Source organism: Halichoerus grypus, chromosome 6 (genome assembly GCF_964656455.1).
Source record: "Halichoerus grypus chromosome 6, mHalGry1.hap1.1, whole genome shotgun sequence".
NCBI classification, from domain to species: Eukaryota; Metazoa; Chordata; class Mammalia; order Carnivora; family Phocidae; genus Halichoerus; species Halichoerus grypus.
The window spans coordinates 131589567-131606169 of NC_135717.1; the positions used below are offsets into that span (position 1 = coordinate 131589567).

The 16603-nt window shown below is 38.7% G+C and overlaps 1 protein-coding gene across 2 annotated transcripts in view; it reads right to left on the reverse strand.

Annotated features, from left to right (window-relative positions):
• Positions 1-1472: 1472 nt before the first annotated feature.
• SAXO6 (stabilizer of axonemal microtubules 6) overlaps positions 1473-16603 on the reverse strand; it is a 32793-nt gene continuing 17662 nt past the window's right edge. Inside the window, exons 8-15 of one of the 2 annotated variants that reach the window (XM_036118640.2) lie at positions 16102-16131; positions 15589-15764; positions 14223-14531; positions 13331-13443; positions 13132-13241; positions 5878-6130; positions 3572-3631; positions 1473-2309 (exon numbers count right to left, since the gene is read on the reverse strand). In XM_036118640.2, coding sequence (XP_035974533.1) covers positions 2197-2309; positions 3572-3631; positions 5878-6130; positions 13132-13241; positions 13331-13443; positions 14223-14531; positions 15589-15764; positions 16102-16131 — 1164 coding nt within the window. In that variant the 3' untranslated portion in view covers positions 1473-2196. The remainder of the gene's footprint in view (positions 2310-3571; positions 3632-5877; positions 6131-13131; positions 13242-13330; positions 13444-14222; positions 14532-15588; positions 15765-16101; positions 16132-16603) is intronic. The other variant, XM_036118641.2, reaches the window with a different exon arrangement.

Here is a 16603-nt window from a genome sequence, read left to right on the forward strand (position 1 = left end):
CTCATTGAGCTGTAATTTTTTTTAATGATTGCAGTTTGTTTTTTATTTTGTTTTTAAGATTTTATTTATTTATTTGACAGAGAGAGACACAGCTAGAGAGGGAACACAAGCAGAGGGAGTGGGAGAGGGAGAAGCAGGCTTCCTGCTGAGCAGGGAGCCTGACACAGGGCTCAATCCCAGGACCCTGGGACCATGACCTGAGCCGAAGGCAGACGCTTAACGACTGAGCCACCCAGGCGCCCCCGATTGCAGTTTGTTGTACATAAAAGTATGCCTTAATAAAATCAATTTAAAAATTAACAATGCCAGCTCCTAAACTCCAGCAAGTATCATGGCGTATTTCTCATGTAACTATTTACCCACCAACTCAAATGCATGTCCTTTGAGCTGCTTTCAGTATAGAGTACTAATCTCTCAACACTCTTCTCTCCCCAGGGCCACTGAGTAGGGCTTTTACGAGGTAGTCAGCAGCATACTACAAAGCTAAATTGTCACCCAGAGACTGGGGATAATCTCAGCCTCGTAAGAACCATACCCTAATCCAACGAACATCCAACAGAGCAAGTTCATGTGGTGAGACTTATTCCAACAGTTGTACCCATATTTTACAGTTTGTAGCTTAGGTAACATAGACTGTGTTTACACAATTCCCTGCAAGCTAGCTATAATTCCTTTCTTTACTGTAGATCGGTGGTCATGAAAACTATCGTAACCAACTAAACTAACCAACTTTTGAGGAAGAAGACAATACCTCTAAGCTTCTAGAGACACCGAAGAAAATAAGTTGCAAACTTATTTTACAGATAATATGCCTCAGTACAAATGTGCATGAAAGCCAAATAATTTTGTGTTCTAAACTGCAATTACACACTAATTTCTAACTTTTATTCCCACCTTTAGGGCCTTAATAACTTCTATCAACAAACTATTTTAAAGTCAGTGAGATGTAAGCAAATATTTGTATGCCATTATTTATAACCTCATAAGATCTTTAATAAATTATGAATCAATGATTTACAAAAGCACTTTTGACCAAATTAAGCACTTTAAAACAGACTTTTCATTTGTTTTCTAACCAAGAGGCATGAATATTTTGTATATTTTATCTTCAGTACCTTCTGTGTATTCTTGTAAACATCACATGTAATATTTATGAAATTCACATTTTTCAGAAAATTAGATTTATGATTTGCAAGATGAAGTAAAGAGTAAGAAAACAGAACATATCCTATGAGTAAAGAATAGTCAAAAAGTATGTGTTAAACTTTTGAAAATAAGTCTGCCTTGGAAATGCTGTATTTTTCCTATATTCATACAAAATTATTGTGGACTCAAGTTTTGTTGCATCTGGACAGCTGCAAAAGAACATTTCATTAACCTGTTATGAGTAAAGTGTTTCTAAAAGATAATTATTTATTCCATGTAGTAACTTTCTGGAGAAGTCAAAAACTTGAAACACTTCAAACAAACAGAATTGAAATACTTGATCAATTTTTATTTCAAAATGTCTACAAAGTTTTAACTCTCCATTATACAAATAATTTTTCAAAATTGAGACATTATTCAAATGTAAGCCAAAGTCCTTATACAAATACACACAAAGATCAAAAATATACATATTCTCTCAGCAAACTTTGTTACATAAATAAGAAAAATATATACAGCTCGTATTTTCAATTTAAAGTACAATTGTTTTAACACTGCAACCACATACAGAAGGTACTAAAATAAAAAGAAATGCTACAGCAAAAGTTACAGGAACAACAAATTCATCTTATGACATCTACAAATCATAAAGATACATATAACCAATCTTCAAGGAATATATACGTCACACTTGGATCTTAATTTTTACTTCACTTTGTTCATTTTTTAGAATATTCTGTGGATAGGTAAAATTCACAATTCTACCAGCTATCCTTGATACAAAACTTACAACATGTGAAGAAATCTACGTCTTTGTACTTTGGGATAGGTGTCAAAAGAATTCTTTAAGTTGAATTTGTATGAACCTGTGTTAAAATTTTCCAAGTAAACTGAAATGGCTATTGAAAAGTCAACCAATTCTTTTTAAGTAGGAAATGTTGGGGAAAAAAATCCAAACACTTGAAAAGTCTCAACACAGTAAAGCAATAAAGAAAAATTATGCCAATGGTGCCCTAGATTGTTAAGCAACTCAACTAGATATATATTTAATTATGTTTTGCCCCAGAAATTCTCCTTCCTTTTCTGAGCTCGTGCCAGAGTTTGAAAAGCCCGGAGACTAGAAGCTGCAGAGCGAGCAGAGATCTCAGATAATCTGTCCTCATCTGCAATGAAAAATTATAATCAGTGTAGAAAATACCTCTAATAAAAATACTATGTTTTATAACATTAACAAAATTAAAAGCATCAAGCTTTGTAATGTCAATATTGACTCTGTCAGAAAAAATTATTAAAATATAAGATATTAACATTTTCAGCATAGTTCACTATAATTTCCCAAGTTTACCATACTTAGAAATCAAACACTTTAATGTTAAATGAGCATTCTGTTTCCTGCCTGAAATCCCACAATGTCATTACCTAAAACACATGGCCTGTGATTTTAGTATTACTTGGAAACAATTCATCATCATACTGTCCTGTCCTACTTTAAAAAGCACAGCTGTTCTCAGCAAAAAGCTTTTATAAGCATTTTAAAAACAAAATGCTATACCTTAACATAGTGCTTATATCACGTTTCCAAAATAATATCACTTAATGTAGAAATAATGTTTGACTTTAACATGCTACCCTTCATTATTACAGAAATTCCTCATTCTCAGTAAGCAAATCTATTATAAGGTTATTTGTAAACACTGTTCTTCCATTAAAAAAACACAACTGGATTCAAAGTGTCCAGATGTTTGCATTTTAAAACATAGTAACTTTATTTCTAGCTCACTGAATTCTGAAAAAAGTCCCAAGTTTGCTAAGAGAAGAGAAAATCTTCAATGTATATGAACTTATAATACATAAAGTATTAATTCAAAGTTACTTTCATATCCAAAATTTATAAATTCAGTAATTTCATACATTTTAGGATGAATTAAATAATAATTTTGATTGTTCACATCAGGAATTCAAAATTCCTCCTGCCACTATTAGAAGCAAATGAATTTGTCAGAATGCTACACAAGAAAAAAGTCCATCTTCCCTAATCACATTTTTTTGAGAACTGAAAATTGACAATATACAGATATTTGAAAAAAATAACAGATATGCTAGACCAAATTCCTAAGCCCCCAGCTAGCCAGCATGGAAAAACAGAAAGAGTACCGATCTCAGGTGTGATGCTAGGCATCATCTCTCTTATCGTCTGTTTGCCCTAAAAAAATTCTTCAAGATTTTAGGTCCCAGTTTACTCATTTGTAAATGGGGATAATTTTACCCCCCCCACAGGATTTCACAGATCTAATGAAATAATATCTGTGGAAGTGCTCTGTAAACTCTAAAATGCTAATCCAATGTTAAGATCATAATACTACTATAAACTACCATATAATAAAACCTCATACTTTGATCATATGTTATTTTACTACTGAAATACCTTCATCATTAAAGACTTCATGCTGAGGCAACTGGAAATTGTTCATCTTTGCTTTTCCCACTTAAAAAAAAAAAAGGCAAAAAAATTATCCTTCGAAGCCACCTAACAGTATATCTTATTTACAGGAAAACCTTAGTGAAAGTAGACTGTCAAAAATTTTATTAATTTTATACTTTAATAGAAATTATTATTAACAGACCATTCACTAATTTATAATGTGCTTAGCAAATATGTAAACAAACAATAGAAAATTTCTAGAATTCTTTGCAGTGACAATATTGATCTATACTAACTTTAAAGAAATGCAGTAGGCTTCTGTTTTTATTTTTATCTTTTTTTAAAGATTTTATTTATTTATTTGACACAGAGAGAGTGAGAGAGAGAGAGCATAAGCAGGGGGAGTGGCAGGCAGGCAGAGGGAGAAGCAGGCTCTCTGCTGAGCAAGGAGCCCGATGCGGGACTCAATCCTAGGACTCTGGGATCATGACCTGAGCCAAAGGCAGCCGCTTAACCGACTGAGCCACCCAGGTGCCCCTGGCTTCTGTTTTTAAAGATTTATTTATTTTTTGGGGGGGTCGAGAGGCAGAGGGAGAGGGAGAGAGAGTCTTAAGCAGACTCCGTGCTGAGCACAGAGCCTGACGTGGGGCTCGATCCCATGACCCTGAGATCATGACCTGAGCTGAGACCAAGAGTTGGACATTTAACTGACTACACCACCCAGGTGTCTCAAGAATGCTGTAGGCTTCTGTTTAAAGATGGTAGATGGACTACACACATTTATCAAGAATGACATAAACCCACAGGACAAAGAAAATGAAAGACAATGAAACAGCAACAAAATTTTGGAAAATGGAAAGCAAACAGAAAAGCAGTGCGTGTGTTACCGTCATATCTAAGCTGAATCCTAAGCCAGCAGAGGAAGGAAACCAAGAAGCAACCAATTTGTTCTCCTCTCCTGGCTCAGGTTTAGGAGTACTAAGTACCCTTGAAAGTTGGAGTGAAGGTAAGACTGAACCAGGAAACTGGTTTACAGAACAGGCTGCCAAATCCTTCTTTAAATTTGCACAGTTGGCTAACTGCCCTTCCTCCCAAAAGAGGAATGGAGGTTTCATCTCGCAAGATTTATCAGAGCAACTCTGACTGAAGGACACAGGTTCAACTGAGGGCAAGGGTACCATATTCAAAACAGGGGAATTCTATATACCACTTATCTCTTCAAAAGGATAGAATGACATCCATAAAATAAGAACAGGATGCTGAATAAGGGAGTATACAGGGTTAAAAAATTCTTAGAAATTAAAAATATAGCAAAAAAAATTTTTAAACTCAGAAGAAGGGGTAGAAAATAAAAATGAGTAACCCTTTCAAATTAAAATAAAAAGACAGAGATGGAAAATAGGAACGGTAAGATAAGTAAGATCATGTCCAACCTTGGAATAACAAGGACTGCCAGAAGAGGAGGAAACAAAAAATGGAGGGGAAGGAATTACTAATTTGAGAAAGTGAGGAACCAATTTCCCCGGCTGAAAAAGTCCACTGAGTACTAGCAAAACGGAGACCCGTGGTAAAAGTTCAGAGCACTGAATGTGAAGAGAAGGTCCCCAAAGATGCCAGGGGAAAAGAAGCCACACACAATGATCAAAAATGAGAAGAGCACAAGACTTCTCAACAGCAAAAGTGGAAGCTAGAAAAGAGCAAACAATGCCTAATAAAACGAAAGGAAAATAACTTATGACCTTGAATTCTCCATCTAGGCAGCGTTTAGCAATATCTGAAGACATTTTTAGATGTCACACCTGGGAAAGGGGCGCTGCTGGCATCTAGTGGGTTGCCTCTATGTGTATAGGAAAGAACTTGACAGAAACCTCACACTTGGGGCGCCTGGGTGGCTCAGTCGTTAAGCGTCTGCCTTCGGCTCGGGTCATGATCCCGGGGTCCTGGGATGGAGCCCCGCACTGGGCTCCCTGCTCAGCAGGGAGCCTGCTTCTCCCTCTCCTTCTCCCCACTGTTCATTCTCTCTCTCTCAAATAAATAAAATCTGGAAGGAAGGAAGGAAGGAAGGAAGGAAGGAAGGAAGGAAGGAAGGAAGCAAGCTCACACTTATACAGAAGTGAACTGGGGTTATAGCGCAGCTGAGTGTTCCAGAGAGATGAGTGAGACTTTTCCCATTTAAAGAAATCCCCTGTTACATTAACTAAAATACTAGGTAACATAATTTATTAACATAGAGTACTTACTTAAGCCTTTGTACCCATCAGTATACACTTTCATTTCAAAAGACAAAAAATTAAAACCAAAATAATTACCATTATGCTGAAATTCTGGATCTCTCAGAGAGCCCTGAATTCGACGGGACGGATGCCAGTAGGATGGAGCACAGGGTGGAGAAGGAGACTGCCCAGGTGTGTTTGTTGGATATTCTGGAATTTTTGAAACTGGAAGAGTTACCTCAGCAAATTTGGGGATATTGGTTTCAGAATCTTCCCTCAAAGGCAGAGGATCAACTGTTTTTATACCAGCAGCTGGAGAAGTCAGGAGGGATATAGCGTGACTTTCTTTCTAAGTGACAAAAAAAAAAAAAAAAAAATACAGATATGTGTCTGTAATATATATAAAAAATCAAAACTTTAAACACAAAAAAAATATAACCATAAAAGCAGTAGGAGAAATTATGGGTAAAATCTATGTAACCTCTGTGTGGGGAAGATTTTATAAGCCCAACAACCAATATTGGTAAACATATTTAGTTATATAAAAATATACAAACGTTAAAAAAATTTTAAATCACAAATTTGAGGAAAATATATAACTTATATATTGACAATGAATTATCATTGCTCCATAAATATTTCTTTTAAAGTAGTAAAAGATAAACTCTGAGAACCAAACAACTCTGAGAAACAAACAGGGTTTTAGAGGGGAGAGGGGAGGGGGATTGGTTAGCCCAGTGATGGGTATTAAGGAGGGCACGTACTGCATGGAGCACTGGGTGTTATACAAAAACAATGGATTGTGGATCACCACATCAAAAACTAATGATGTATTGTAGGTGACTAACATACCATAATAAAATTTTAAAAATTAAAAAAAAAAGATAAATTAAAAATGGAAAAAGGATATATATAAGCAATTTGTACAGACATAAATTACAAATAGCAGAAATATCTTACCTCACTAGTAATCAAATAATTTCAAAATAAAAGCATCAAGATACTAATTTTTCACTTACTAAATTAAAAGATTAAAAATTTTTTTAAAAGCCATACTATAATACCCAGTGCTGACAAGGATGTGGAAAAACTGGCACTCTCCTAGAGTATTGTTGGGAGCACAATCTCTCCAGGGAGCTGGAGAAACAGCAAAAGCCTTAAAACTTTGTGTTCTTTTATCACACAGTTACACTTGGAGAGTATTTACACAAAAAGAGATAATATGAACAAAAAAGCAGCTAAAGGACAATTTCTTTATAGCATTTTTTCAAAACAAAAACTTAAGAAATAACAATAGGCATCTAGCTTTAAAAAAATTGCTTTCAACAATAAACAACCGGTATAACTATAGGTTGCATATCATGTCACCTTTAAAACTTAATTTTAAGTGATATATAATGATATGTAAATATGCTCACAATTCATTGCCAAGTGAGAAAAAACAGATTATGAAACCTTATCTCCAGCACAATAGCCAAATACACTATATACCTAAAGAACTCAAACATTCAATAGTGGCTCCCCTGAACAGTAGGGAGGAAAGCATTTATTTTGTTTAGTTGGTCAGTATCTTCTATTTTCCACAATGATAATGTATCACTATCCTAAAAGTCCTTGCACAATTTTACTTATTAGGAGAATTCAAACCAGTAAAATCAAACACAGTTCCAAACTTTCCTAGTTATTCCTTGTAAATGTGGCCTTTACTCATTGACTTTGGGTGTATCAACAGAATATTAAAAACACTGCTTTCTGACCCAGAGATATCGTTTTCTGCAATGAAAGAACTTACTGCTTAAAAGTAGAGAAGGCCTGGGGTCTTATCCAACAAACATTTCTTTTTAAATCAAGATCTAAAATAAAACCACAAATCTTCCTCTTGCTTCCCTTTTTATAATTACAGGTATCACTTAGGAAAACTGTTCTTTTGATTTATTTTTTCTTTTTCTACATATATACATAGAATTTGAGATCTGTCATATTGCTTTCACTATTGCTAAAAAGGACTGAATGAAATCTCTAGAATATTTGTAACATACGGGGTTCCCAAGTTTAATTTAATGGCCTTGGTGATCTGTTTTTGAGCCTAAAGCTTTCTCATTGGCCTCACCATCCCACTCCCCATACAGCCCATTCTCCACTGAATGATTTTATCACGTAAATCAGATGTTTGCTGTGTAGCTTTAAACCCTCCCAGGGCTTCCAAGTGCCTCAGAATAACATCCCCACTCCTTACCCACCCTCCCTTCTAAAGCTCATTTCCTACCCTCTCCTCGCCCCAGTCACACTGGTCTTCTCACTCTTTAAAACTCTCACTGCTGCACACTTGTACTTACTGCTCTTTCAAACTGGAGAACAGTTTCCGCTAATCTCTGCCTGGACACATCCTCATGAGTCAGGTCTTAGCTAAAATGTCACCTCCTCAGAGGTGCCTGTCCTGACGGCCCAATGTAAAGCAACCTCACCCACATCTCAGAGGTCCTTTGTGATTTTATTTGTGCTGAAATTATCTTTTTAAAAAATTATCTATTTCTCAAAATGAAAAGGTAAGCTCCACGAGGGCAGGGATTTTGTCGTGATTACCAATGAATCCCCAAGATACTAGAACGGTGCCTGACACATAGTAAGAGCACATTACATATCGAATTGAGTGAATGAAAGTGAAATTCCTGATGTCCCCCTCCAAAGGTGGTTTCTGTCCAGAGCTCTCTTACTCGGTACATGGCATTCCCCATCAATCCTGTTGGGCAACGTAGAAACCTAGAAGTCATTCATGGTCTCTCACTGCACCGCCCCCCCATGATGCAACCCAGCACCAAGGCTTGATGTTGTTTCCCTTACCCAATTCTTCAGTTTCATCCACTTCTGTCCATGCCCACCCTCCTTAGTCCAAGCTATCAACATGTCCTACTTCAACTACCCCCATGACCTTCTAAGGGTAACCACAGTCTACTCTTGCCTTCCATTATAACCAGAAAGGTCTTTAAAATATTTCAATGGCTTCCATTGCTCTCAAGATAATGATAAAAATTTTCCATATTGCTATCTTTTCTAGACTTATCTTGACCTACTCCCTGCCACACACTATACCTGCCTTTGTTTCTTAGAACTCTATGGGGGCCCCTGCGTGGTACAGTTTGTTAAGCATACGACTCGGTTTTGGCTCAGGTCATGATCTCAGGGTCATGAGATCAAGCCCTGCATCAGGCTCCACCACTCAGTGAGGAGTCTACTTAAGACTCTCTCTCTCCCTCCCCTCTGCCCCTCCCCACAATCGCTTGCACACTCTCTCTCTGTCTCTCTCTGAAATAAATTTAAAAAAAAAGAACCCTATATTCTTTCTCACCACAGAATACTGACACATGCTCTGCTTCTCCTCTCCACCCTTTTTACCTCATCAACTTTTCCTCTTCCTCAGTATCTCAACCCAATTAGGATTTCTTCTAAGAAGCATCCTTGACTTCCAAGAAGCTTCCAGACTTCCAATTTCTAACCACCACCTCCTACCTTTAAAACTAATCCCCAGGGGCGCCTGGGTGGCTCAGTTGTTAAGCGTCTGCCTTCAGCTCAGGTCATGGTCCCAGGGTCCTGGGATCGAGCCCCACATTGGGCTCCCTGCTCCGCGGGAAGCCTGCTTCTCCCTCTCTCCCACTCCCCCTGCTTGTGTTCCCTCTCTCACTATGTCTCTCTCTGTCAAATAAATAAATAAAATCTTTAAAAAAAAAAAAAAACTAATCCCCATGGGTACCCTAATTTCAACAAGTCTGCCAAGACGTTCCACTGATCCTGTGACCTCTGCACTGTGCCTTACCTTCCCAAGTCCTATTTTTCTGCCCTAACCAACTCAGTCTCCAAGGCCAATCATCATAGTCACTTCCCGGCATATACCTTAACTCCCTGACCCCCCCTCTCATTTCCTCTTCCTCCTTGACAAAACATGAACCCCAGTTAAATCCAACTCTCTACTTATCCTGCACCTCTGCAGCCAAACATGCTGGAGAAAAACACACAACTCATCAACATCAAATTTGTGACCACTAGCCAAAAATGGGCCCTTTATGTTACCCTGCATTATCTCACATTTCCCTGGCCCAATCCCTCTCCCACTCTCCGAAAAGACTATTTCATGTCTTCTTTTCTTTACTCAAACCTCCAACCTTTTCTTCCCCAGCCTCATTCTCAGCAAGGATCTTTCTTCATGTGCCACCAAGAAACAATCCAAAGAGACTTTCCCAAAGCCCCCACCACATCTCCCTAGTGCTCACGTATTCTGCCTCCTCTGTAACAATGAAGGAACTGTCAGAGTGCCTACAATCAACCCTTCCACTCGCTCCTCCCCAGATCCTATGCAACATCTCGAGTGGTGCAGGGCACTCAGTGCACAGGTGCAAAGGGGCTGGCTGGGGCTGCATCAGCTTTTTCTCTCTTTAAAAGTGTTCTTGTTGGATTATGCAGCCATCAAAAAAAATAAAATCTTGCCATTTGCAATGACGTGGATGGAACTGGAGGGTATGATGCTGAGCGAAATAAGTCAATCAGAGAAAGACATGTATCATACGATCTCACTGATATGAGGAATTCTTAATCTCAGAAAACAAACTGACGGTTGCTGGAGTGGGGGGGGTGGGAGGGATGGGGTGGCTGGGTAATGGACATTGGGGAGGGTATGTGCTATGGTGAGCACTGTGAATTGTGTAAGACTGTTGAATCAAAGATCTGTACCTCTGAAACAAATAATACATTATATGTTAAAAAAAAGAAGACAGTAGGAAGGGAAGAATGAAGGGGGGGGGAATCAGAGGGGGAGACGAACCACGAGAGACTATGGACTCTGAGAAACTGAGGGTTCTAGAGGGGAGGGGGGAGGGGGGATGCGTTAGCCTGGTGATGGGTATTAAGGAGGGCACGTACTGCATGGAGCACTGGGGGTTATATGCAAACAATGAATCATGGAACACTACATCAAAAACTAATGATGTAATGTATGGTGATTAACATAATAAAATAAAATTTAAAAAAAAAAGTGTTCTTGTTGGGGCGCCTCGGTGGTTCACTCAGTTAAGCATTTGCCTTTGGCTCAGGTCATGATCTAAGGGTCCTGGGATCGAGCCCCCGAGTCTGCTTCTCCCTCTCTCTCTCTGCCCCTCCCCACAGCTCGCACTCTCTGTCACTCTCTCAAATAAATAATCTTAAAAAAAAAAAAACTGTTCTTGTCAACATATAAATGTGCTGTTACCTCCTTCATCTTGACCTCACTCCCAACTACCACCAGTGATTCTGCTTCCCTTCATGGAAAAGACTCTTAAAAGAATTGTCTGTGATGACTGCCTCTGATCTCCCCTCATTTCTCTTGAACTCACTTGCATTTAGGCTTTCATCCCTCCCCACCACCAAAACTGCGGTTTGTCAAGGCCACCAATAATACCCATGTTGTTAAATCCAATCACCAGTTCTTAGACCCTACTGATCCATCAGTAGCACTGACACTCCCTCCTTTTTTTTTTTTTTTTAAGATTTTATTTATTTATTTGAGAGAGAGAGACAGAGATAGTGAGAGCGAGCACGAGCAGGGAGGAGAAGGAGAAGCAGGCTCCCCCCCGAGCAGGGAGCCCGATGCGGGGCTCGATCCCAGGACCCCAGGATCATGACCTGAGCCGAAGGCAGACACCCAACCAACTGAGCCACGCAGGTGCACGACACTCCCTCCTCCTTGACACCTCCAAGGTACCACAGTCTCCGATTTCCCACCGCCTCTCAAGCTATTCCTCATCAGCCTCTTTGCTGGGTACACCTCAACTTCCCAGTATGAAAAACCTGGGACTGACACCTGTCTGCACGTACACTTCTCCATCTGTACCAAGCCCCCGGGTGATCTCCCCCAGTCTCAAGACCTCACATACCCGTGCCGCTGATACGGTACACACTCAAATCTGCAGCTGCAGCCCAACCTCCCCTCCCACCCTCCAAACTTGGAAAGGCAACTGCCTATGGCTACTTGTACGTCTAGTAAGTTTCTCAAATGTAATGTGTCCAAAATAGAACTCTTAGTCTTCCCTGACAAACCGTTTCCTTACACGGTCTTCCCCATCTCAGTTAAGTGGCAACTCCATCCTTACGCACAGGCCAAAAATCTTGAGTCATCCTTGATTCTTGTCTTTCTCCCATGCTATATCTTAACCATCAGCAAATCTGGTCGGCTACACCTTCAATGCATATCCAGAATCGGACTTCATCACACGACCTCCACTGCTACCAGTATGAACCAAACGACCATCACCTCTTGCCTGGATAGTGTAATTGACTCCTATCTAGTTTCATGCCCCTGCTCTCGCATCCCTACTGTCTGTTCCCAACACAGCAGCCAGAGTAACCACGGGAAAACCTAAGTCAAATCGTATCACTCCTCTGCCCCTCCAAAGGCTTCCCATTTCATTCAGAATAAAATTCAAAGTCTTTGCTATGACCTATCAGGCCCTATACAGTTTAGTTCCCCACTATGCTTCCGAACTCACTGCCCACACTCTCCCTCTCTTGCTTTCTGGCTGGTCCCCAAGGAATCGGGTACCTGATCACCTCAGGGACTTTGCACTTGCTGTTCTTTTTACCCAGAATGCCTTCCTACATATGCACATGGGTCAATCTCTCACCCACTTCAGATTCTGCTCAAACGCCACCCTCTCAGTGAGAACTTCCCTGGCTACTTCCTATTGGCCTCCCCTGCTTTATTTTTCTCCGTAGTACTTACCACTGTCTAAAACACTATGTATTGCACCTGGTTATCCTATTTATCGTCTCTCTTCTCCACTAGACTAAAAGTTCAATAAGGGCCAGAATTTTTGCCTGCTTCTTTCACTGCTAAAACAGTGCCTGGAACATAGCTGGAATACCACTGCCACCCAGTACATACTCAATAAAAAGTATTATTTTTCTTCTCTCGCTTCCTGTTGAGTCACTATTGACAAGATTTAAAAGTGGTGGCTCAGTCGGTTAAGCGTCTGCCTTCGGCTCAGGTCATGAGCTCCAGGTCCTAGGATTGAGCCCCACATTGGGCTCCCTGCTCAGTGGGGAGTCTGCTTGTCCCTCTCCCTCTGCCCCCCTGCTCATGCTCTCTCTCTCTCTTTCAAATAAATAAATAAAATCTTTAAAAAAAAAGTATATCAGCAGAAATAGAATGTCACTGTCAGAAAAAACAATTCAATGCCTTTGCCTTACTCAAAGCAGGTTAATAGCATCATCTTCACATACGACATACAGAATTTTCTAAGATCTGAACCTATTATTCATTTGTTACATGTGACTAAAATAATCACTTCCTAAAGATGTTTTTTCTCCCAAAATATAAATATTTACCTTCCTAAAATCATTCTTTGCAGTTTCTAAGCCATCCTGAGAAGACATTCTTTTCCTCTGCTCTGGGACTGGGAGCCTCACTTTAGATGGAGACACTAAAACAGCACCACCTGGAAAAATGCAGAAGACAACAGGTCTCAAACTAAATTCTCATGTAGAAAAAGCAGGTAAAATAAGAACTACAGTGTCTGCCCATTACCAACAGCTGGAGTGGTGAGATCATGATGAGTCCTTTGGATTCCACCAAGTTCTCTTAGCTTTGGAGTAGGAAGTCGGCCTCCTTTTCCAGAAGATACAGAAGAAGAATCTGACCTACAAGTCCAAACAAGCTACTATGAAGCATTTCCTCCAGAAAATAGGATTAAAAATATTTTGTCATTACTGTGCAATAATAAAATATACAATTTATAAGATAAGACCATTTTGTTTCTGAAAAAATAACAAATCCACATGCAGTTAAGAGTGACTGAATATTGGAAAAGAGGGAAGATCACTGCAAGTCAGCAACAATAAAGTGGAGAATTCTTCCATTAAATCAGGGCCTAAGTTTCCTATTAGGCAAAAACTCATGACGGAATGAGAAGGGATTTGGATTATGAACAAAAAGCACCATTATCAGTGGTAAAGAACCACTCCCCAAAGCAATTAACATATAAACCAACAAGAATTAGCTATTTGCAGAAACCACTTATTTTAATATTACAGAATATTATCTTTCTTTCTTGGTAAAACATGTGATATTAAAGAATATCAGCTATTTTCCTCAAGTCATAAAGAAAGCCATTCTCCCAGACACATTTACAAATCTGGCAAATCATAACTAGCGGGACATAAATGAAAATAACCCTAACTACTTCCTCCCCCATTGGCTCAGTATTCAACCGTTCAACTACTAATTACTGGTGACTCAAATACCTGAGTCAAACAAATTATAAATCATATAAAAAAATGCCTGCTTTGTGACATTAAAGTAACATCTGTTCTCTATTAGTCATAAAACCAAGAGTGTAAGCCACTGTACTTAGTGACAAAACAAAAAATATTAACTGTGTGCATAATGCTTCCATATACCAACTATTTAAAACTCTCACCCTTCTTTTATCTTGTCTGCCTTAGATTTTTCATGTACTTCCAACTTCTCCAGCTCTCCCATATGAACCTGCTTGTCCTTTTCTGTTTTCTCCTCCTCCTCCTCCCTCTCCTCTCTCGGCTGTTTCTGCGTGCCTTCATTGGGGTTCTCTTCATCCCACGCCAGGCGCCTTCTAACAGGTACGGTGGGAGCATTTGACATGCCCAATTTCTCTGTGGTATTTTTCTGTGGCTGCTCTTCCAAGACAGGCCTTTTTTCTTCCAGTGTTGTAGAAGGACATTTCTGCAAAGTCTTATGGCTTGTAGGATCTCTGCATAACAAAAAGTTTCAAACTTGAGTTTGAGATTTCTAGTTTATACTAAATTTAAAGAGTCTGTCATTCCCTTCCAGTGTTCACAACTAGGTTTCCCACAGATATTACCTTGCCCAGATACTAAAGAAAGAAATCTAATTAAGAGTTCATTTCACAGTATAATAAACTAAAGCTACAATTTGAATTTTCTATTAAAATACTCCAAAATAAAATATATGTATCTCCTCTCACTCCTACCTTCACACATGCATGCCTGTACGATTGCTGACAACACTCGTGAGTGTGTCCTCGACTGGCATTTACACACATAAACGGGGACTCCACATGGTCTAACTTGTTCACTTACTCAATTAGGGTTTATGCACAAACTCAAGTATACTTGTGGATCAAGCAAATTGATTCAAATTTTACACTTTAGATAGATTAATCTTTTCCAGACATCCCTAAAGAATGGATTTTGTGATGAACTTTTAAAATCAGATGTCATAATTAGAACTTATAGTTCAGTTCGGCTTATATGACTTTATTAATATACCATAACAACTAAAGACTATTTTATTTGCTACAAATCAATGTGCTATTTCTCTTAATAATGTTCACTTTAAAACCCAAAAGAGCAGAGAATTGTCCCACAGAATCAGGGCCTAGATGTCTTATTAGCCACGGAAATCTGTTAAGGAATGGTAACAGGATGTACACTAGCTTATATTCTCTAAGGTGTCATTGTTGTTGCTACCTTTTCTTCTTCTTACTTTTTAACGTTCTTTCCATCTATTGCATAATCATTCCTAGTCTACCCTTAAGAGATATTATAAAAATTACATATATATATAGTATAAAGTCCAGTCTTCCAGATTTACACTATGGATTATTTACACACAGCTTTACTTTTCACAGAGAATACACTAAAAATAATGAAATGTAATAAATGGCTGGCGTATCTCCATTTGACCAGAAGACAAATTTTGAATGGTCATGTCAATTTCCTATAAGATTCCATGATCTACCTAAGCTACAACATACTTTTGTGCCATCCACAAAGAACATAGCTCACCCAGCAAGATCTAGAGCTCTAATGTTACTACTAATGGTTCCTTCTGAGCTTGTGGTGGAGGAGACATCCCAACAGCAGTTGTTGTCAGACAGAATCTGATTCAGATGGTCCCGAGAAAAATGTGTTCCTTGAACTCGTTTCCTATAAAACTCAGCCTTCTCTCGGAGTTCTTTAACCTACGCGGGAGAGTTGAGACATTGTGTATTATTTTAAGTGCTCCTTTGCAAATATCACGACATAGCTTATCAAAGATGACGCACAAATACAGCCAGAGAACAAGGAGAAAGGAAGGCAAAAAGAGCCACAGACATTCATCAGACTATGTGCATTTTTAAGCAGAAATTGAAACAGTCAAGCTAAAGCGCAATGCAGTTATTTTATTTCAGGCCAGCAGGCAGGAAGAAGAATTTGTAGCAGCTAAGAAAAATATTGACACCTACTTCATATTTCAAATGAAATTATACAAGTACTCTATGCATTATTACAGTTTTTAAAAACTCAAAAGCAACCAACCTCCGCATACCACATGGCATTTAGAGAAGCCTAGGAGAGGAATACAGAAACACACTTAATGACAGGTTAATGCCATAGTTGAATATTAATGGGAATCAATGAAATACCTTATTATCCTTCCTTCTAAATATATAACAAAGTTGTCAATCAATATTTTAAAATTATTTTTAGTAATATTTAATTCACAGAGGAAGATATCTTAATATTACCTTGAACACCAGCCACATTCTTGCATGGCTGGAGTGCTATCAACAACAGGTAACCTAATTATTTTTCCTACTTGCCCACCTCTGGAAGAGTAGTGAGAGCAGGACATGCCAGAAACCCTATCCTGGCTTTATTTCCTGGCTTCCACAACAGCTCTACTACCGTACAAGCCCCCAGTGAGAGAATCATGAGGCTTCCTTCTCCAACTTCCTCAAGGTTCCCTTGGCATCAGCAAAACCTCAACTTTTAAAAAATGTATTAAATAAAAATTGTGATATATTCAGCAAAGTGACAA